The following is a 22,031-nucleotide window of genomic DNA, read 5'->3' as shown; positions in this document are numbered from 1 at the left end:
TGAAGAAAGTGGGGTACACTCAGAGCAGTGCAGATCATACATTGTTTACAAGGAGACAGGATGACAAACTTACAGCACTCATTGTTTATGTGGATGATATGGTGATTACTGGAAATGATGTGAAAGAGATGAAGAGGCTGAAGGAGTTCTTAGCTTCAGAATTTGAGATCAAAGACTTGAGAAATCTGAGATATTTTCTTGGGATTGATGTTGCTAGATCAAGAGAAGAAATCTACATATGTCAACGAAAATATGTGCTAGATCTCCTAGAGGAAACAGGCATGATGGGGTGCAGGCCAGCAGACACTCCAATAGAACCGAACCATGGATTACAAGAATCAATGGGTAAGGAATACTGTGATAAAGAAAGGTACCAAAAATTGGTAGGAAAATTGATATACTTATCCCTTACTCAGCCAGACATTGCTTATGCAGTGCATGTTGTCAGTCAATTCATACACTCACCAAAGACCCCTCATATGAGAGCAGTGGAAAGAATTCTCAGATACTTGAAGACTTGCCCAGGGAAAGGAATTCTATTCAGGAAAAACAGCATACTTGAAATTGAAGCCTACACTGATGCTAATTGGGTTGGGTCTATTGGAGACAGAAAATCAACCTCAGGTTACTGTACATTCTTGGAAGGAAACCTAATCACATGGCGTAGTAAGAAGCAGAATGGTGTGGCTAGATCAAGTGCTGAAGCAGAATACCGAGCTATGGCACACAGAGTTGCTGAACTCTTATGGCTCAAAACTCTTCTTAATGAGCTTGGTATCAAAATTGAGGGTCCTCTCAGGCTGTATTGTGATAATAAAACTGCTATCAACATTGCCAACAATCCCATGCAGCATGATAGGACAAAACATATTGAAATTGATCGACACTTTTTACAAGAGAAAATTATTTCAGGAGAACTCCATGTGCCTTATACTCCATCAGAGATGCAGATTGTAGATGTAATAACTAAAGGGCTGTCAACAACAAAGTTCAGGGACTTACTTGGCAAGCTAAACATGATTGATATCCATGCTTAGCTTGAGGGGGAGTGTTAGAATGTTAGAGTGATGTTCGGCTTATAAGAGTTCTTATTAGCCCATACTTATGTTTAACTTATCGTGTAACTGGGCCTGTGTTAATGGGCCTAATCCTGTTTAATGATTTAAGTCATCCGAGTGTCCCATCACTAATCAGGGGCATCCCAGTAATTTCTTGTACTTTGTACTACATTCATATATAAATAATAGCATGGTCGACTGACTAGTACAGTTCGACATTCACTGCACTTCAGAATTTCTCTTCTCTCCTTTGCTACTTCGAGTACAGCTCCTAAGATTACACCATGTATGCTAGCCACAGTCTCAGTCCACAATTTATCCCTTTCCACTGAAAACCTCCAACCATTTCCCCAGCAAAGCCATATTCCTTTTCTTGAAGTTACCAATCCCAAGACCTCCTAGTTTTTTACACCTAGTAACCACCTCCCAACTCACCCTATGATCTTTCTTCTCCTCTCCAGGCTCCCACAAAAAATTCCGTATTAATTTTTCCAAAAGATTAGAAACCTTTGAGGGTATCTTAAACACTAACAAATAGTAGACAGGTAGGTCAGCTAGGGTAGACCTAATAAGAGTGACTCTCCCACCTAGAGAAAGATAATTTCTCTTCCAAGCCGCCATCCTCTTCTCAAACCTCTCCACTACCGGATTCCAGAAGCTTACATTCTTAGGATTGTCTCCTAAAGGGAGGCCCAAGTATGTCAAGGGCCAGTCCGAGATTGCACATCCTAGCTCACCTGCATATTCCCTTAGGTCCCTTACATCCACATTCACTCCCACCACACAGCTCTTATCAAAGTTCACCTTGAGGTTAGAAATTTGTTCAAAGAGATGTATTGCCAACTTTAGATTCTGGATCCAATTAAGGTTTCCTCCTTCACAAAACAGAATTGTGTCATCTGCATGGATAATGTCATCTTTATCATATCACTTTAAGCCACCGTAAAGTGACTAGCAAAGTTCAGTTTCAAGTCCAAATTGCAAAACTCGTCCCTCACTCAAGCATTCTTTCTCCTGAACCCTCTTAAAATTTTGAATTATGCCTTCAAGATAGTGGGTTTTCCTATTGCATAGTTATTACCATGTGACTATGCCTAACTAACTTCTAGAGGGCTACTGTCAACTTTTGAGTTGTTTTGCATTGCCTTCTCTATAAGAAAAGTTCTTTTTTTTTTGCACATCATTATGGTTACTGTTCAAAAAAATGTGTTAACAACTTCAATCCACACACCCAAGATATTTTAAGATAACCTATTTTAATTTATGTACCTGCAGCCAAGGAAGCAATCAATGAGGAGGATTTTTAAGACCACACAGAAATGAAACCATTTCATTTTGTTTCTGAAAGCACTTTGGATAGATCTATTATGGACTTTTATGCAAGTTCACAGAAACAAGGTTGAGATTCTATTATAGGCCCAAACCTCTTTTAAACAAAGATTATTTTAGGACTTAATTTTATCAGCAAATGAAAAATATTCTGTTAACATATAAAAATAAGATGTAAATATGATAATGACAGTCCATTACTCGACAGTAAAAAAAATAAATAAATAAAGATTCTGGGATAAGCCCAATATGGGATCCCTTTCCGTACTGTACAGGGAAAAAATTCTCATATTACACAGAGATGCCCTAGTAAAGCTCACTCATCAAGAATCCTCTTGTATCCTTTCTAAAAACAAACGAAAAAAAAATGCTAGTGGATTGGCAACACTACAAGCCCAAAAAGGATAAAAGCAATCTCATGAAACCAGAGATCTCACATTCTGTTGAACTCCCAAGGCAAATCACTTTTATATTTTCAGTAAATTCCATTTCCAAATGTTTCCAAATGCCCCACTGAGTACTTTATCCACAGACCTATTTATATGCTATGTCATCACATTTAAAAATTTTAGGCATAAAAAAAAAAAGAAAATCGAACAAAAGTATATGCAGGCAAACTATAGTTTCTTACACTACAGGTGCAATCTTCTCCACTGGACCTCAAATTGGGTATATTCATCAAATTGCAAGCATAACCATCAAATTTATTAGTAAGAGAAACTTTTAACTGTCATGAACTAATCTAGAAAAAAAAGGAAAGGAGGTGCAAGTAGATTTGAGAAAGCAGCCACACTTACACTCTAGAACTACACAACAACTAAATTAGAAAAGCAAACTCCCACAATGACCCATAGAAAAATGGGTAAGAGCGCTGATAACAACCAAGATTACCTTATGCCAAATCCTTCAAGTTCTTTCTCTATCAGACGCTTGTGAGTTATTGGTTTTATTGCATCAAGAACAATTAGAATACAATTGCATGTCCTAGCAGTGCTGATAACCTGGATTACAATGTCATTACATGTAATGCAGAATAATCTAGAAAATCCAGCACATGAATCAGAAACATCTCAGAATAACAAAGTAACCATAAGTAATGTGCAATTTCTGACTACAAAAAGTATCAGTAGCTTAAACACGCATAATGTCTTAAAATTAAAAGAAATATATGAAGTGCACAGTCCAATAAAAATGAATGTTTGATGGCATATCCAACTTCAAAGCAATCAACTAACAAAAAGAGGGTTACCATCCATGGTGCCTTCAAAGTGAATAGTACAAGTTATAAACAAAAGTACAGTACATATTGGAGAATCAACAATTTGAACCACCAAAATAACCTTAAACTGCCTCCTTAATCCAATGAAATAATGATATAATTTCAGGGTATATTGTTCATGTTAGTAAGTCGTATCACTTTGGCCACCCAGCCTTGCTCTATGACTGAATTCAATTCTTTTTCTATCAATAATTTCAACTCTCTTTGGATCACCCTGATTTTAACCATCAATTAAGAAAACAAATCCCACTTGATGTTAACATTTAACAAGTGGAATTTATGCCTAGATTTCCTCCATTAGGATGGTGGCCAAGTCCCACACAATATTTCTGTTCCATTTTTTATAATCATTTTTATTACATTTGATCACATTGGTAGAGCCTCCTGCCACAGAGGAAAACCAATATTCACTAGCTATCCTAAATCCTGTGAGAAGGGCCAGAACTCAGCCTTTGGTCCTAGGTACCAATAAAAGGGAAAGAGAGAGTTGAAATTACTGAGAGTGTTCCCATCTGCATTGACCCACCAATGTCAGCTGGTCCTAGGTTATCAACATCAAACAGAAACATCAACCTCTAGAAAGGAAAGAGAGGGAGGGGGGAACACAGCCACCTGCCTGGGATTATCAAGGATGAATTGGGGTACTTCAAGTTCAAGCAAATTCCATCCAAAATATAACTTTTATCATTGCACCTTAATCTGAGGCGCAATAACAGTTCCTGCTTTAGTAAAATAACCAAATTTCCATTATTACCATTCTTCAAGGCCTAAAGCTCAGCTTTCCTTTAGGCTTTGAACAGGTGATTGTGGAAAGAGATACCCAAGTTGTAATAGGATGAATGCTCTCAGCAGAAGATGGTCCTTAGACACTATCTGATTAGAGAAGATTGATCATTGCCATACTCCTTGAACAGCTTGTTCAGGTGGATACCAAGATCATCAAACTCCTTGCTAATGACTGACTAGAGAAGGTACAGGTACAGGAACAGGAAAGAGATACCAAGATCATCAGTATTAACATGGTTTTGTTTCCCCTACCTCATAACTGTAGGGGGTATATTTCCTTTTTTTTCTAAATGCAACATTTTCTTATCTAAGTACACTGAAAAAGGAAAAAACTGGAACCTATTCTTCATCTTAAAATTTATATACCAAGTTTCTCTTCTATGGGAAAATATGTCCTAGAACCAGAGGGTTTGAACTGTGTCCAAAATTTTCACATAGAAATATAGTACCCACCCAAGTACTTGTTATAATGGCTTCTTTTCTTTTCTTTTTAAGATATTGATGCAATCTGGTGGCATTTTATAAATCGTCTTGATAAACATTGGGTCATCCCTGGTGCTAGCAATTAGGCTCAGTTAATCTTCCAAGGCTTAATGGAGAATAGGTTTGTAGAAGTTACAAGATGGAGGAAAGCAATGAAGATTGAAGCAAAAGACCTCATCCTTGAAGAGTTGAAAATCAGAGGCTTGCAGAGCTTGAAGATTAGGGAGGCAAAGAAAGCTACAATACTGTTGGAAGGTTTGGAAGTGATCGAATGGGTGATGAAGTTTTCTTCAGAAGCAAGTTCTAGAGGTAAACAAGTGAGCTTTATGTAGTTCAACCTAGATGGAAGAAAAAGATATGAGCTGGAATGTAAAAAGAATGCAGAAGGACACTATATAACTCTGCAAGAATTCTTTGGAGGAAGAAAGAAGCAGTTAGTTTGCTTCCCAGAAGGTAGAAGGGGAATTAGGTGGAAGGCTGTGGCAGAGGTACTGAGTGATTTTACTCAACAGCTGAAATCATAACAAATAGAGGTGGTGGCAAAGGAAGAGAAAGTGGGTAAACAAAAGAGAGAAGAAGAATCTATTGAGAGGAAATGGATGATTGTAGAAAAAGGAAAAAGAAATTGTAAACTGGTAGCAACAGCAAGAAAGGAGGACTGGGAGAGGAAATTTGTGGTGGAAACTTCAAGGCCACCAAAGGATTGGAGGGGTATTGCGCAGTCGATACTCAGAGAATTAAACCTGCCAAAACCGATGGTGATTACACCTTATGAATCTAGTAAAGCTCTGATAGATCTGGGTGAAGTTGAAGTAGAGATTTCAGCTTTAAATATTCAAAAAGAAGTTGGTGCTGCCACATTCTCGAAATGGTGTCCTCTCTCAAATACTAAAAGTTTTGAGATTGAGGACAATGTATTAGTCAGACTGCTTGGGTTAACTTTCAATCTCTGGAAGGAGGTATTACAGTCCATTGCCATAACCTGTGGTGCAAGACTAGATGGTGTCTTTGATCTGGATCTTCATTCAGTCGCATTGAAGCTAGGCGGAGTTAAACCCAGTGATATCCCAAGGAAGTTAGAGGTTGTTTTAGATGGTGTAGTATACCCTGTCTGGCTTGCTACCTCCATTGAAGCCCAGCTATGAAGGGGGGGACGAAAGGAGGAAGGTGAAGGAACAGAACAGGCCTGGTTACGTGGGTTGCAAGGCAGTACAGTAACTACAAAAGGGGCTAAGTCATCTGAGGAAATCAAGAAGAAAAAGGAAAAAGAGGAAAACATAAGACTTGGGGAAAGTCAGCATGGCAGGGTGGGCAAAGGGATGGCAGATCCTATGTTCAGACTGCCAGGAGGATTAAATGGAATCAGATATGAGACAGAAGTTCAAATTTCAAAAGAAACTGAACATAGGTCGGCAAGGGCTCAGGTTTCAAACCGGTCTTTGAACCGGTTTATTCTGGTCCAGTGAACTAAGGCCAGTCGCATGAAATTTTAAGTAGACACGTGACTGGTAAAGAGATTGGGGGTTTGGGCCCTGGCCCATCTGAAAATAAAGGGCCTCTTCTTCTGACTGGGCCGTTGTTTTAAAACAGATGGACCCAAGTTTTAAGAAGTCATGTGCCTCTTTAAGTGGGCACGTGACTGGTAAAGAGATTGGGGGTTTGGGCCCTGGCCCATTTGAAAATAAAGGGCCTCCTCTTCTGACTGGGCCTTTTGTTTTAAAACAGGTGGACCCAAATTTTAAGAAGTCATGTGCCTCTTTAAGTGGGCACGTGACTGGTTAAGAGGTTGGGGGTTTGGGCCCTGGCCCATCTGAAATTAAAGGGCCTCTTGGACTGGGCCGGTTGTTTTAAAACAGGTGGACCCAAGCTTTAAGAAGTCATGTGCCCCTTTAAGTGGGCACGTGGCTAAAGGAAAAGGGTTGATAATAGACAAAAACGTTGGTCTATTATCGTCCCCATTGAGCAAGAAGCAGCCACCACTCGCAAGAAAGAAACCCAGCCACAGTGGAGCGGCAAACCAGAACTGGGCATGGGCCCCAAGCTCTAAGAAAACAGTCATCTCCCTAGAACGGCGCATCCTGAGGTTCAAGAAGCACCCGACGACAGTGGAGTCAGGGTGTTCTTTCATTCCAGAGACGGTAAATCAGGAGGTTACAGACCCTTTTGAAGATTGTGTGACGGAGGAAGAAAGCAGTTCAGGATCAGATATGGAAGGTTCCTCAAGTATCGGAAGTGTGGAACTTAAAAAACCAAATCACTCAGTGCTGATGAGAGCTTACACACGGAGCTGTTATTTTTGGAAAATGATAGCTCTGAAATTACAGACTCAGCCCAGAAGAAGCACTCTCAACTACCCAAGGAAATGGAGTTTACCGCAGCTATTATAGAGGAGAGGCAGGGGATACCGGTTTCTAAATATGCTCCCAGTTCACTAGAGGACTAGAGGAACAGAACGAATCTCGGTCACCGATCACAGAGTCATCAATCAGGGGACAACACCTAAAGACAGATTCTGATGCAAGGACTAAAACAACCTATTCTGGAAGGATTAACCGTGACCTTACCCCATGTGTCGTCTCTCCGGAGTCATTGCCCCCTTCCCACAACCTTTCAGGTAATCTTGTCAATTCGCTTTTTTATACTGATGTGGGTTTTGTGCCGGGACCAGGTACCTATGCAGCTCAACTTGAAGCAGCAGCCCATGGATGGAAAGTTTTTAAGTGGGGACAGGGGGGCAAAGAACAAGCGGAAGAGGTGAGGAAGAAGAAATCCTAGGAAGAGGAATTAGAGAAGATCTGGGATCAGATCTGTATGTATTTGGAGGAGTACAAGAAAAAAGAGGAAGTCGTAGGAAAATACGAGGCTCAAGAAATTTTAGTAAAAACAAAAAGCAGCAAAAAAGTTGGGGATGAATCAATCTTGGGAAAGATGCAAAGGGAGGAATTATAGAGGATTTGGGGACAGATTTGTGCTTTCGAAGAGTATAGGCAAAAAGAGGAATCTTTGGAGAAAAATCAAAGAATTGCGGAAGGGCGAAACATAACAAAAGCAGTCTTAAGTAGATCGGACAATAAACAACCGAAGGAAAAAGAAAACATCAGAGGTGGAAAGGTTGATCTCAGATATAGAAGGAGATTTAGAATGCGGATGAGGGGAGAGAAGGAAAGCCTCCAAGTAGGGGCCAATCTTGGGAAAGATGCAAAGGGAGGAATTATAGAGGATTTGGGGACAGATTTGTGCTTTCGAAGAGTATAGGCAAAAAGAGGAATCTTTGGAGAAAAATCAAAGAATTGCAGAAGGGCGAAACATAACAAAAGCAGTCTTAAGTAGATCTGACAATAAACAACGGAAGGAAAAAGAAAACATCAGAGGTGGAAAGGTTGATCTCAGATATAGAAGGAGATTTAGAATGCGGATGAGGGGAGAGAAGGAAAGCCTCCGAGTAGGGGCCTAACCTCAGAAGCGAAAGTCAATTCTCTTATTTCCATGAAAATCATCAGTTGGAATGTGAGGGGCCTCGGAGTGCTAGGAAAAGAAGGCTAATTAAGAACCTCCTTAGAAGAGAAAGGCCGGACATAGTGATGTTACAAGAGACCAAATTAGTTGATATTGATAGAAGATGGGCAATAAGCATATGGAAATCTAGAGGAATAAGTTGAGTTTCAGCACCTTCTTGGGGGGCTTCGGGAGGCATTGCCACTTTTTGGATAGAGGATACGGTGGAGGTTTTGGAGGAACTAATAATTTTTCAGTGTTGTTAAAATTCAAGATGGTAGAGGATGGATTTACTTGGGCACTAACTAATGTGTATGGACCAAGCAACTATAGAGAAAGGAATGCTTTTTGGGAAGAACTTTATGGGATTCAAGGGATTTGGGATGGCCCGTGGTGCTTGGGGGGGGGGGGGGGGGGATTTCAATGTAATTAGTTTTACGAATGAATCAAATAACCCCTAACAGGTCATTACAACCAGCATACGGAGATTCAACGATTTCATTAATAATTGTGAGTTGAAAGAACTCCCATTGTTGCAAGCCCTCTATACTTGGTCCGACGTTCAAGAGACACCAATCTACTCCAAGTTAGATAGGTTCCTTTTCAATGAAAGCTGGGAAAACAAGTGGGAGGACTTGATAACAAGAGCTCTACCTAGAGTCACATCTGACCATTGCCCCATTGGCCTAGGACAGGAGCCGTTTAAGCAAGGACCCCGACCCTTTAGGTTTGAAAACATGTGGTTAACTCACCCGAATTTCGTAAAGAAGGTTGAGGAATGGTGGAGAGAAGACCTAAGGGGGGTGAAGTGGAAAGGAGTAAGATTTCTTAAAAAACTAAAAAGTTTGAGAGCAAATGTGAAGGATTGGAATAGGGAGCATTTTGGAAGAATAGAAGAATTGAAATCCTCTTTGATGACCCAAATAGAGGAATTAGATGCCAAGGAATCCCAAAGAGTCATAAACTCTCAAGATAGAGATCGGAGATGGAAACTAAAAAGAGAGTTAGATGAAGTCATTTTGAGAGAAGAAATTTCTTGGAGACAGTCTAGATGCAGGTGGCTCAAGGAAGGAGATGGGAACACTAAATTTCTTCATGAACTAGCCAATGGAAGGAGAAGGAAAAACCTAGTTTCTAAACTGGAAGTCGATGGACTAGTCCTCGATTCCCAAGAGAGGATAGCCAATTGTTTTGTTGACCATTTCAAATCCATATTAAGGAAGCCCCTAGGTCCTAGTGTGGAGTTGGAAGGTGTGACCTGGTAGAGGCTTCCAGAAGAGAGTAGAAGCTAGATAGAAAGGAATTTTGAGGAGGAAGAAATAAGAAAAGCTGTCTTCTCCATGAACAGATCTAAAGCACCAAGGCCGGACGGTTTCACAATGGCTTTCTTTCAAGATTGTTGGGACATAATCAAGGAAGACTTGATTGAGGTCTTCAAGGTATTCGAGGATAATTCAGTGATTAGTCGTGGAGTTAACGCTACTTTTTTAGCCTTAATTCCCAAGAAGAAAGAGGCCAAGCATCCAAAGGACTTCCGACCTATTAGTTTGGTGACTAGTGTATACAAGATTGTGGCTAAGGTCTTATCTTTGAGGATTTAAAAGGTGCTTCCTTGTCTTATCAACCAAGCCCAAGGAGCTTTTGTTCGGGAGAGACAAATAGTAGATTAGATCCTAATAGCAAATGAATGTGTGGAGGAAATGAGGAGATCGGGTCGTAAAGGTTATGTTTGTAAACTAGATCTTGAAAAGGCTTACGACCTAGTGGATGGGGGATTCTTATTACTCGTGCTAAGGAAGTGTGGGTTTGGGGAAAGATGGTGCAAAAGGATAAATGGTTGCCTTTCCTCTTGCCATTACTCCATCCTAGTCAATAGGGTAGTTAACGGTTTCATCCCAGCTAGCAGGGGTCTGAGACAAAGTGACCCCATGTCACCTTTCCTATTCACTTTAGTTGCTGATGCTTTTAGTAGACTTCTCTCAGAAGCGGATAGGGTCGGATCCTTAAGAGGGTGGAGAATAGGTAGAGAGAGTTTCAGTAACCCATCTTCAATTTGCAGACAACATAATAATCTTTTGTGAAGGTTGTGATCTGATAGAGGTAAGAAATCTGAAGGATTTGATAATTCACTTTGAGAGGGCCTCAAAGTTGAAGATAAATTTTGAGAAAAGTTGTGTTGTGGGAATAAATTTGAGTAGAGAGGAGATGGAGTTTATAGCAACCTCGTTAGATTGCACTTGGTCTTAGTGGCCTCTATCCTACCTAGGACTTCCTTTAGGCGCAAATCCAAAAGAAGGTAGGTTCTGGAACCCGGTGGTGGAAAGGTTCGAAAAAAGATTGACAACTTGGAAGAGAAACTATATTTCCATAGGGGGTATAGTTACTTTGATTAAAGCAACTCTAGCCAATTTGCCTTTATACTTCCTGCTAGTCTTTAGAATTCCTAAAAGGGAGGCAAAGAGGTTGGAAAAACTGATGAGGGACTTCTTATGGGAACCTGGGGAAGAGAAAAAAGATCACTTGATTAGGTGGGAGGTGGTGAGTAGAAGCAAAAATGAAGGAGGCCTAGGCTTGGGGAATGTGGTGAGTAAGAATGAAGCTCTTTTAGGTAAGTGGCTTCGGAGGTGGCCCTTAGAGAGGGAGAGGTTGTGGCATGAAGTAGTGAAGAGTATCCATGGCTGTTCTGAATCAGGTTGGGATGCAAAGGTATCCTGAAGGGCTTCTCTCACAACACCTTGGAAGGCTATTTATGGCATTCTCCCAAAGTTCTTCAGATTTGTAAGGTATGATGCTTGTTCTGGAAACTCCATTCTTTTTTGGGAAGATATTTGGGTGAGCACTTAACCCCTAAAAGACCGTTTTCCTTCTCTCTATTCCATCTCCCTCTTTAAAAAGAAACCAATTTCATGGTTTCTTTCCCCTCCAGTTCGCCCTTTGGATTTAAACTGGAATTTTGGGTTTCAAAGAGGGTTAAGGGATGAAGAACTTCTTTGTGTTTTAGAGCTCTTCTTGCTTCTAGACTCAGTGTGCCTGGACCCCCCCTAACCTAGACAAAAGGGTTTGTCTCTAACCTCGGTTGGCTCCTTCAATTGTGCTTCTTTAAAGCCCTCTGCTCCAATCCCTCCTCTCAGGTGTTCCCTGTTAAAGAGGTCTAATCAAGGCCAATTCCTCCTAAAATAGCAGTGTTCTGTTGGGTAGCCTATTTGGGTAAGATCAATACGGTGGAAAACTTGCAAAAGAAGAAACCTTATTGTGTTTGTCCCCAAATTAGTGCCTTCTTGTGTAAAGTGAAGGGTGAGGACTGTAACCATTTACTGATATCGTGCTCTTTTGCTGCCAATATTTGGAACTGGGTTGTTGCACTATTTGGGTGCAGGTGGAACTTGCCCTCCGAAGTAAAGCTGCTGTTCATTCTGGCTGCCTTTGGGAGATTGACAAAAAGAGGGAAGCTAATGTGGAAATGTATCAAAGCCGCTACCTTGTAGACTTTATGGGAGGAGAGAAATGCTAGAATATTTCAAGAAAAGGAAAGAAGTCTTCCTGAAATTAAGGAATGCATAATGACAAGGACAGTCTAGTGGCTAAAATCTTCACACTTGTTGGCAGATTACTCCTTTGATGACTTAAGGAGAAACTGGGCAGCAGTGGCTTCTCCAGTCTCCACAAAGAACGAATCACAAGCTGAATGAGAATCCCCACTGGATGGAGTGGTAAAACTGAATTTTGATGGTAGCTACCAAGGTAACCCAGGGCCATCTGGAATAGGAGGGATTCTGAGAGACAAAGATAGCAACATGTTGTCTTTATTTTCAGGACCAGTGGGTGTTGGTGGTTCTGTAAGGGCAGAGATACTAGCAGCGGTACAAGGTATACAAATGGTCAGTCAACTTGGAGTGAATAAATTGATAGTAGAAGGGGATTCCAAGGTAGTAGTGGGCTGGTTGACAAGTCCAGAGACAGCTTGTTGGGGCTACAGGGATCTGTTAAAGGAAGTTAAATGGCTGACAAGGAATATGTCAGTCAGGTTTCAGTGGGTCAACAGATCAGCAAATGCAATGGCTGATTCTTTGGCCAAGCAAGGGGTGTCAAGGGGAGATCTGTTTTGGGCCACTTTGTAACTGTGTTTCAGGCTAGTGTTTGTTTAGTGTTTATTACTCAGTCCTAGGGGGAGGTAACACCTCGTGCCTCTTCCTAGGCTGAATGTACTACTATTTTTTGAATTAATAAAACTACACTCATTTATCAAAAAAAATAAATAAAAGCTTAAATATTGTTAAAATTTAAAAAAAAAATCATTTGTTTCTCATGTAGAAAACAACAAGGACAAGAAGAGTTGGACACAATAAAAATCTCAGGAACTATGTTGGAATGATAGCAAGATTTCCACAAATCCAGAATTTCAGCTTGTGTAAGTTTAGGTGAATAAATGCAGGACATGAAAGAAACAGCTAATTTTGACCAAATTACTTTTTGAATTTGGTAAATTTGGCAAACAACAACATTTTCTGCTGATCTGCATTTCCAACACAATCCAAAAGAAAAGGAGAAGATGTGGACATGAAAGAAACAGCTAATTTTGATCAAATTACTTTTGAATTTGGTATATTTTGCAAATAACAGCATTCTGCTGGTCTGCATTTCCAACACAATCCAAAAGAAAAGGAGAAGATGTGTTACCTGCCTCCCTCTACCTTTTCCATCCTTTGCACCTTCAATAATCCCAGGGAGATCCAGTAGCTGCCAATAAATGTGAAACAATAAAAATAAAGCTTACTCATAAAAAAAAAAACAATAAAAATAAAGCTTGAAAGTTTCTATGCAATGACTGATCTATCATAATAAACTAATTTAGAGCCAGTGTTGCATGGACATGAACACAGGAACTGGAATCCAATGTGTGTGCAAGAATCTGATTTGGCAAGATGAGAAAACATGGACTTCTGGGCACATCTATGGGAAAGTATATACTATTAAAATAGTTTTTTTATTTAACATTATATACCTGCAAAATAGGGTCTAAAATATTATCTTCATTACCAAGTAACCTATGATACGAAAAGTGGCTTAAACCTGTACATTAGCTGTTCATTTGTCAAATAAGCTACGAGATAGAGAGGCAATGTTAAGTAGAAATGTCCTCAAGAATCTGTGGAGTGCCAAACTCCAAGGCAATGTTAGTGAAAGGAAGCAACGGAGAAAAAGAGAAGACACTCAATTGGATCTATTATCCATTATCCTTTACTTTATAACACACTATTAGTTGGCCATCAGGTAGAAAGGTGGTTGCTTTTATTGAACATATATCTTACAACACCTGCTATCTGAACTGATTCTCGGCTGACTTGCAGGGAGCCATAGTTTTCAAGGCGCCAAGGCGAGGCTAGGCGACTGGGAGGCGCCTTGTCGCCTAGTTGCCTAGGTGATGGATTTTTTTACGTTAAAAACATAGATCCTAGGGTAGTTCCCTAGGTAGTAGAAGAAGAAGAAGAAGAATATATGGAAGAGAAAAATGTGCTGATTAGATAAAATTTTAAGTTCTTCCTTACTTATTGGTTCAGGTTTTTAAGTCTTTGAGGGTTCAATACAGCATTTAGAAATGTTTGTATTGATTAAACCCTAATAAATAAGAAAATAATAAAAAGAAGTTAGTATATAAACACACAAAATGATTATTTTAGTTTAATAATGTCTATTTTATAATTATAATCTCAAAAAAGAATGAATGAAAAAGTAATTTATAGTAGGAAGTAGAAAACTGCTTGGCGATTAGGCGAGGTGAGCCTCAAAGAGCGCCTTGTTGTTGCCTAGGCGCCCGCCTAGGCGTCGCCTTGACAACTATGCAGGGAGCTGAATCAACAAATATGCCAATAATGGAACTCTTGAAATTCTTATGATACTAAACAAAACATGAATCAAGCATATATTCTAACTCTAATGAATTCAGCGTGTCATTTTGCCAAATTTTTAACTCAAAAAGAAAATTGTAACCTTCCTACATGCTTACATGAAATTAAAAGAAGAAATCACAGAAGGAAGAAAGACAAGATTAATAATAAGTACCTGAATTTTAGCTCCTCTGTACATAATCACACCCGGAATGCAAGTTAAAGTAGTAAATTCATATGACGCAACCTGAAAACAATAAGATCTATTAAGAACCCCAGAAAAAATGGCAAAAATTTAGTTGTAGCTCTCACTCTGGAGAATATTAATATGAGAGATGGAACCATTTAAAATGGATTTGTATTCCAAATTTAGCCCAAGATTTTGTTAAAGAGGAAATCGACATATAATTATGTGCATGCATGTGCTTTTGTACTGTGTAGCACATGTTCCTAGTCAATTCATCCAGAGAGCAGATCTAACCCTTCCTGGAATCTTCAATATAGCACCATGATTAGGGTCCCAACCCTTCCTGAAATCTGCAATACGGCACCATGGTTAGGGTCCCAAAATGGACCTACTGATTTTCCTTCCCAACCTTCATTGTTTTTTATAATAAATATGAACTCAACTTTCATTGTTGAGGCCAGTCTCAACCAAAAGCCCTTGCCATTTGTCCCAATTAAGCCTTTCATTTCTGCACATAAAATAATGAAACTCTGAACTATTACTTTGGGATGATCTAACGAATAGTGAGCCTATAAGGTTGAAATGAACTGAGGGAATGAAATATGGCCAATCCAGAAAGCCCCCTATCTGATGGATGGTTTAGATCAACCATATCATCTCTCCATATAGCAGAAACAAGGTAGCTTCTTTACAGAATAAGCCAAAGTAACACCATAGCTTCAGCACCATGTGGCGTATTGTAGCCCATTTGGCAGAGTATAACATTTTTCATCCTTAAGAAGAATAATATGAAGATCCTGCTCAATCTTTTTCTTTTTTTTTTTTTTTTTGTGGAAACACACAATGTTTAAAGGATCATGCAGACCTTTAAATTTCAGTAATCAAAGCAATAAGGATACAAGCAAAAGTTGCATACCTCTGAAAAAGTTCCAGTTAATTTATTCAGAAGGGTTGATTTTCCAACTGAAGGAAAACCAACTAGACCAACCCTTGCATCTCCACTCTTAGTAACATCAAAGCCTTCACCAGCACCAGCACCTCCTTTTGATGGAGGTGCAAGAAGCTCCCTTCTTAGCTTTGCAAGTTTAGCCTAGCACCATGACAAAAATAAATGCACATTATAAATAAGTGATTTAGTATTGTGCATTCACAAAAGATGCTAACAACAGAGGACCATGTGACTCCTGTCGTGACATACAAGAGCTATGGTAAACACCCATAAAACAAAAGGGATGCTTGGTGGACTTAAGGGTCTTAGTTCCTGGTGTTGATTGAAGAAATGGTCCAGTAGAGCTGGAAAACAGCAACAGCTTCCTTGCAATGAGGAAGGACCACCTATACATGGTGGTGGAAGTTATAAGAAAAAGACATTTATAGGGAATTCCCTAAATACAAAGAAGCTACAGCTGTTCAGCTGAATAAATACATGTACGCCTAACATGGGTACACCATCAAATTTGAAAGATACTACAGAAGAAAAAGATTTGTTATCATGAAAAAGTTTTGGCCTAAAAGACCTGTTCACCTGTTTAAGATGAATCATTTTTATAGAGAGCATCACATACCTGATGGACAGCCTAGATTAACCACAGTTTTTCTTAGCATAGCAGAAATTATTGGGGCCACCTAGGGAGATTCCTTATTTGACCCAAGTAGGAGAACTTTTTAATATATAGTGTAGAAAAAATAATTTATGAAAATCAAAAACACTATATAGCAATATAATTTTTAATAATTGTATTATAAATTTATAACATAGACAATGGCACAAATAAACATACTAGCTTTACTTTTGCAGCTAGAAACTTTCTTCATGCAAGGAAAGAAAATAAGGAAATTATATTGGTTGAAACAAAATCTAGTGAGTCATCAAACTAGACACATCCAATATCAGTACTTCACATTCCAGAGAGTTCCATACAACATAAATACAAGGATAGTTCGTTTGAAACTAATAGAAGAAACAAAATGGCATCATCATGTTGGATGCAAATAAGAGAGAAATTTTAGTAATGTTACTTTGGATTTGGGAAATGAAATCAAGAATCCTGCTCTGATTCCTTTAATGATGCTTACATTTTCCAAGACTGTAAAAGAGATATCTTTAGTTATAACTGTTAGGTGACTGATGAAGAACTATCTAAAATCACTATACTCATATCTAGGTAATAAGCACAATTCAATCTTCAGCGCTAAAGGCCAACAAAGTAAGGGATAATCAACAACCTAAATCTGAAATACAATGTAAATTCTCAGAAAATACGATCATAACATGGACTCATATATGGCCATAGTTTGCTAAAAAGTTGTCCAGATCGAAAGATGCTGGAAAGGTATACAATCCCATTAGCCTTCCATGAGTGTCAAAATCAAGGCATTCAGACACCTATAGTTGTAGAAAATGTCCACAACTGATAGTCCTCTGGTTGAACACTATTTTGTCCATAGAGGCCTACATGCATAAGCTTGCTGTAATTCATTTCTAGTTTGAATAACTGCCACCTCACACCTTAATGCAAAAATATGTCCACTTTATGAGGATGCATTTTTCTGGACAATCTGTTTAACAAATAAGCCCATTGTTTCTTGTACGTAATAGATTCACAAATGATATAGCCACCAAAATTGAAGCTTCTAAAATAGATATTAACCGATAGAAAAAGAATACCTTTAGCAAACCGAGATGATGTGCAGTTGCTTTATTCTTTTGAGTCCTAGCCATCTGCAATAAACAAGAAGGTGAAGTCAACATTATAAATTGCGGAAGAAAAAACAACTATTACCAAATAAAGAACTTGATAAAATTTGAACAAAGGAGAAGCTGTTATAAAATAATAGAAACATTCCTAAAAATGAAAAAAAAAAAAGCATGAAGATGAATTTAACTCTATTGGTATTTTTAGACCTCCATATTTGAATATGATAAGGTAAGATAATTCTTCAAAAAGGAAAAATATGCACGTGCTATGGTAGGTTTTTAAAATTTATCATGCAAATTCGTGCGAAAGAGATGAGTATGTTATTGTGAAACCTAGGACAAGAAATTCTTATGTTGTCACACAACTTGCTGTAAGAGAATCAGTTCACTGGAGGAAGCTGAGACTCTATTAGTATTTTTAGAGCTCCGTATTTGAATATGATAAGGTAAGGTAATTCTTCATAAAGGAAAAATATGTTTAAGGCTCTAATTGCAGGTATGGAGCAGTCATATTCCTCTAAGAGTTTGCTTCTTTGTTTGGGAAGCATGTCTACAGAGAATAAACACATGTGATCTTCTTCAGAAGAAAAGCCTGGGAAGGTCTTATATTTCTCCTCATGCATGTGTGCTTTGCCTAAGTGAAGGGGAATCAGCAGTTCATCTACTCATTCATTGCAGTTTTTCTCAAAAGATTTGGTGGCATTTCTTAAACCTGACTGGTTATAGTTGGGTCTCTCCTAAGCACATTCAGGAGTTCCTCAACCAGTGGCATAGGTCAGGCTTGAGCAGCAGAGGCAAAGTGTACTATCAAATTGTGGTTCATGCAGTTTTGTGGGGAATTTGGGAGGAAAGAAATAGGCGCATATTTGAAAACAAAACTAGATCTCTAGAAAAATCAATTTCAGATATCTTCTTCTGTTGTAATTCATGGGCTGCTAACACTGAGATGTATCAGGACCTCTCTCTTAATGATCTTAACAGAAACATCAAAACGATCTTACTTCTCCCAACTCACTCTCAACCAAACAAAAGACTTCAGATACCACATATTGAAGCAGGGAATGATTCTAAACTTCAATGGAAGTGCTGCAGGCAATCCGGGCAAAGCTGGGATAGGTGGTATTTTGAGGGATGAACAGGGATTTATCTGTTGGGCTTTCGGTGGCCCAATGGGTATCACAGACTCAACAAAGGCTGAAGTGATGGCAGCACTCATTGGTATCAGAATAATAAAAAGTTTAGGCATTCAGAAATTACCCATAGTTTGAGATTCAGATAATACCATCAAATGGCTGAAAGACAAGGAGGGGGGCCCGTGGAGGTTGAGTCATTATCTGTCAGAGGCAAGAGACTCCTTGGAAAATTTGAATGTTAATCTGATGTGGATACCGAGGGAGATGAATCATATTGCAGATGGATTAGCTAAATTTGGAGCAAACCTAGAAAATTTATACAGCAACAGACTTCCCCCCTTGTAATTTTGTGTGCTGTTTAAGTTCCCTTTCCTTTTTTTAGTACATCTGCTCATGTACTCCTTGTCTCTTTTAATGAAATCTGATTAACTTTTTCTCAAAAAAAAAACGCACGCACTATGGTAAGTTTTTAAAATTAATCATGCAAATTCGTGCGAAAGAGATGAGTATGTTATTGTGAAATCTAGGACAAGAAATTCTTATGTTGTCACACAACTTGCTGTAAGAGAATCAGTTCACTGGAGGAAGCTGAGACCCTTGAGTCTTCTAACTAACAAAAAAACTTACATCCCAAACACCTTAAAAATACAAATCTAACGAAAAACGAAAAAAGTAGAATAAGAACTAGATGAAGCTTGCAATGTAACGGCCAAAAATAGACCGTCAACAGAAAAGAATAACCTTCTTGAACAAAAATTGCTTCCACCATTTGACAACCCATATAAAATGTTAAGACCTTGCCAGACGCGCAAGATATTATAAACGCGTATTCATTTACAGGAGGAACCTAAGAAGTTAGTTCTCTCAATAACTTTCCACTAATGCGAGTTCAACCGTGCACAAAATAAAACTATTGTAATAACAAGCACGTAAAATCATCTACCGTTATTCATAGAAATGTAAAACCTTACAGAACAGAGAAAAATAATCCAATTGAAAATCATACGAAGTACGAAATGTTGGTTCTTGGTTTAGCAGATTCCAATCAATGCAAAGATAGGGTTTTTCGGAAGAGAAAAAACAGGATTTCTGAAACGGGAAGTGATACCTCATCCTCGATGTCTTTGATCTTCTGCATCACAGTCGCCATTGTCGAAGCACACAAGAGGGGAAGCCTTCGCTGATCAGTGAAAAATATACAGTAGGACTGTACGGTGTTTGTTGTCAGCTTCGATGGTTCTTTCTGCTCGATCCGGAAGGGAGAGAGAAGAGGGTGATACGTATAGCTGGTGAAAATCACAATACTGCCACAGGGGCAGACCTGGTGCCGTTTTAGAAAGCAAATAAGACGAAAATAGACCTTAAAAATAAATTAATGACCAAATCACCAAAATCATTTAGGCCCGTTTGGTTTGCAGGAATATGGGTCTAGAATCGGAATCGGCTAATCCAATTCCCCGACCGTTAGTCTTCAAAAAATATTCTCCAACTGTTTGGTTGAGGGGAATCAGAATCTCATTCCTATTGGAATGGCATTCCCTCGTTTGAGAGAATGGTCATTCCCTACTCCCCACTCCCCCCTTAGGAATGAAATTTCATTCCTGCTATTCAAATTCCTAATCACATTCTTATTTAAACCAAACAGGTTAAGAATAGATCATTTCAATTTCGATTCTAATAACCACTGTGAACCAAATAGACATTTAAGCTATGTTTGGCTTGAAAAAAAAGGTAAAAAAGGGAAAGAAAAAACATGAAACCCTATACAAATTTTATAAAGATTTCCCTATTTTTTTCTCATATCAAACACAGCCTAAAACAAACCCTCATCAATTGTAGCCATTTAGGTTTTGCCTTCAACAATGACAAAATAAAATAAATGTCATCGTTATCAAACTTTTTCGTACAAAGAGTAGTGATCAAATGAAAATGATTTGACGCGATAACTCTACCTTGTTTATTATTTGAATAAAAAAATAAATCATAGCCTTATCCTACGTACTACATAAATTTTGTTTTGCCATTGTGTAAATTGTAAAACCTTTGATATCTAAAATGCATAACATATGAATGATTGATATGTCATTCCTTTTATCCACTGGCCAATGAAATTGTTCCCATCAAAAAACATCACTCTCTATAAACATCTACTTCTCAGAAACATTTTGTCCCAAACATGGATCTTTCTTCTCTACAATTACTTTTGAATTAAGAACAAAAATTCTAGACATCTAATGTCAATTGGATTGGAAAAACTGACAATATGCATTACATGGTGCAATTGCTTTTTGATTTAGAGTTCGAATTCAATATGTAGGTGCATTTATTAATCGAGCCAAGTTCAAATCTACTGAAACTTAGCTGGTATATATTATGTGTATCTCTATTATTTTTTTTTTTTTGTCTTTTATGGTGAGTTTAAGTTGAATCAAGGTCTTTAAAACTAGATTGGATAGAAAACCATTTTGGAGTCCGGTTCTTGGGTCAAATGGTTAGAATATACAGCTTGTTCTGACAAAAAAAATTAAAAAAACTCAAGAAACAACCAAAAACCATTTCTGGGTCAAACTGTTCAACCACCCAAGTCATTAATTCGCTGATCAAATCAATGATTTTTGGTCAAATAGCGTTTTTGGGGTAAAACTTTTTTCAGTCCAACTATTGGGTCTGGTCCAGTTTTGAAAACATTGAATTGAATAGTCTTATATTCTCGGCTCGACTCAACTAGATACACCCCTACCCAAGGGATTGGATTTGCCAATTCATTTCTTGCGCGCGCGGGGGGTTCGGATTTCAAAAGGGGTTGACCAAGAATCCCATGTTCTTTTTTCATATTTATGTGAGGACCAAATTTTCTTTCGTATCACTTACCTATCTCCTAGGTGGATAAATAACTTTCACATCTAAGGGAAAGTTGCCAACACCTGAATGAGACAAAAATGTCATTTTTAATAATGGATTTTTATGACTAAAATGGTCATTACTTTATTTACATGAGAAATTAAAGAACATGGAAAAATAGACTTACCCAAATAAGTGTTTCCAAAAAAAACTTATCGAGATAAGTGCCTTACCGAAAAATATTTTCTACATTGGCGTGGGTTTGAACCTGAAAAGATAACTAAAATATCTCCAGCAGATCTTGATTAATTACCAGAAGAACCAATCCATCTATTTCCAAAAGATATTTTGATTAAGTTATTTAAAATACATGTCTTAATTGCCGATCATCCAGTAAAATCCAAGCGAGCAAAAAAGTTTGAAGTTTGAACCAATAAAAATACAAGGCTTAGAACATAGCAAGTCATCCCGAAAAGTCCAAGCGACCCATGCATGAACCGAATTAAGTCTATACTTTGTTCCTTACTAGTCAGTCACCTTCTATCCAGAGAAGACCCTTCTCTCATCTCACGTGTTCAAAGCATCTTTTATGTTTACACCAGTTGAATTTGTCCTTTTCTTTTCGCATGTTCACACCTGTTAAATTGAATTGCTTATTAATTTGTCTCTTGGTGATAATTAATATTGTCATCTAATAAATATTTAGTCTCAGTTTGGTATAAATATATACAGTATAAATATAAAATATTACAAAATACAAAGTTTTAATATATATATAATATTTTCTTATAATTTTTATCATGTTTTATGATTCTAACGGTAAATTTGATAGATAATAAATAATATAATATTAGTTA

The 22,031-nt window shown here is 38.2% G+C and overlaps 1 protein-coding gene across 1 annotated transcript in view; it reads right to left on the bottom strand.

Moving 5' to 3' along the window:
- LOC148876918 (GTP-binding protein-like protein) overlaps nucleotides 1-19,784 on the bottom strand; it is a 31,837-nt gene extending 12,053 nt beyond the window's left edge. The window contains exons 1-6 of the mRNA XM_088978423.1: nucleotides 19,442-19,784; nucleotides 17,171-17,224; nucleotides 15,419-15,592; nucleotides 14,491-14,562; nucleotides 13,108-13,167; nucleotides 3,279-3,388 (exon numbers count right to left, since the gene is read on the bottom strand). Coding sequence (XP_088834549.1) covers nucleotides 3,279-3,388; nucleotides 13,108-13,167; nucleotides 14,491-14,562; nucleotides 15,419-15,592; nucleotides 17,171-17,224; nucleotides 19,442-19,483 — 512 coding nt within the window. The 5' untranslated portion in view covers nucleotides 19,484-19,784. The remainder of the gene's footprint in view (nucleotides 1-3,278; nucleotides 3,389-13,107; nucleotides 13,168-14,490; nucleotides 14,563-15,418; nucleotides 15,593-17,170; nucleotides 17,225-19,441) is intronic.
- Nucleotides 19,785-22,031: the final 2,247 nt, after the last annotated feature.

The sequence above is a fragment of the Nelumbo lutea genome, chromosome 1 (assembly GCF_056320005.1).
Source record: "Nelumbo lutea isolate HS-2025 chromosome 1, American lotus-T2T, whole genome shotgun sequence".
NCBI lineage: Eukaryota > Viridiplantae > Streptophyta > Magnoliopsida > Proteales > Nelumbonaceae > Nelumbo > Nelumbo lutea.
The sequence above is the reverse complement of the archived record's forward strand: the minus strand, read 5'-3'. Positions and strand labels throughout refer to the sequence as shown.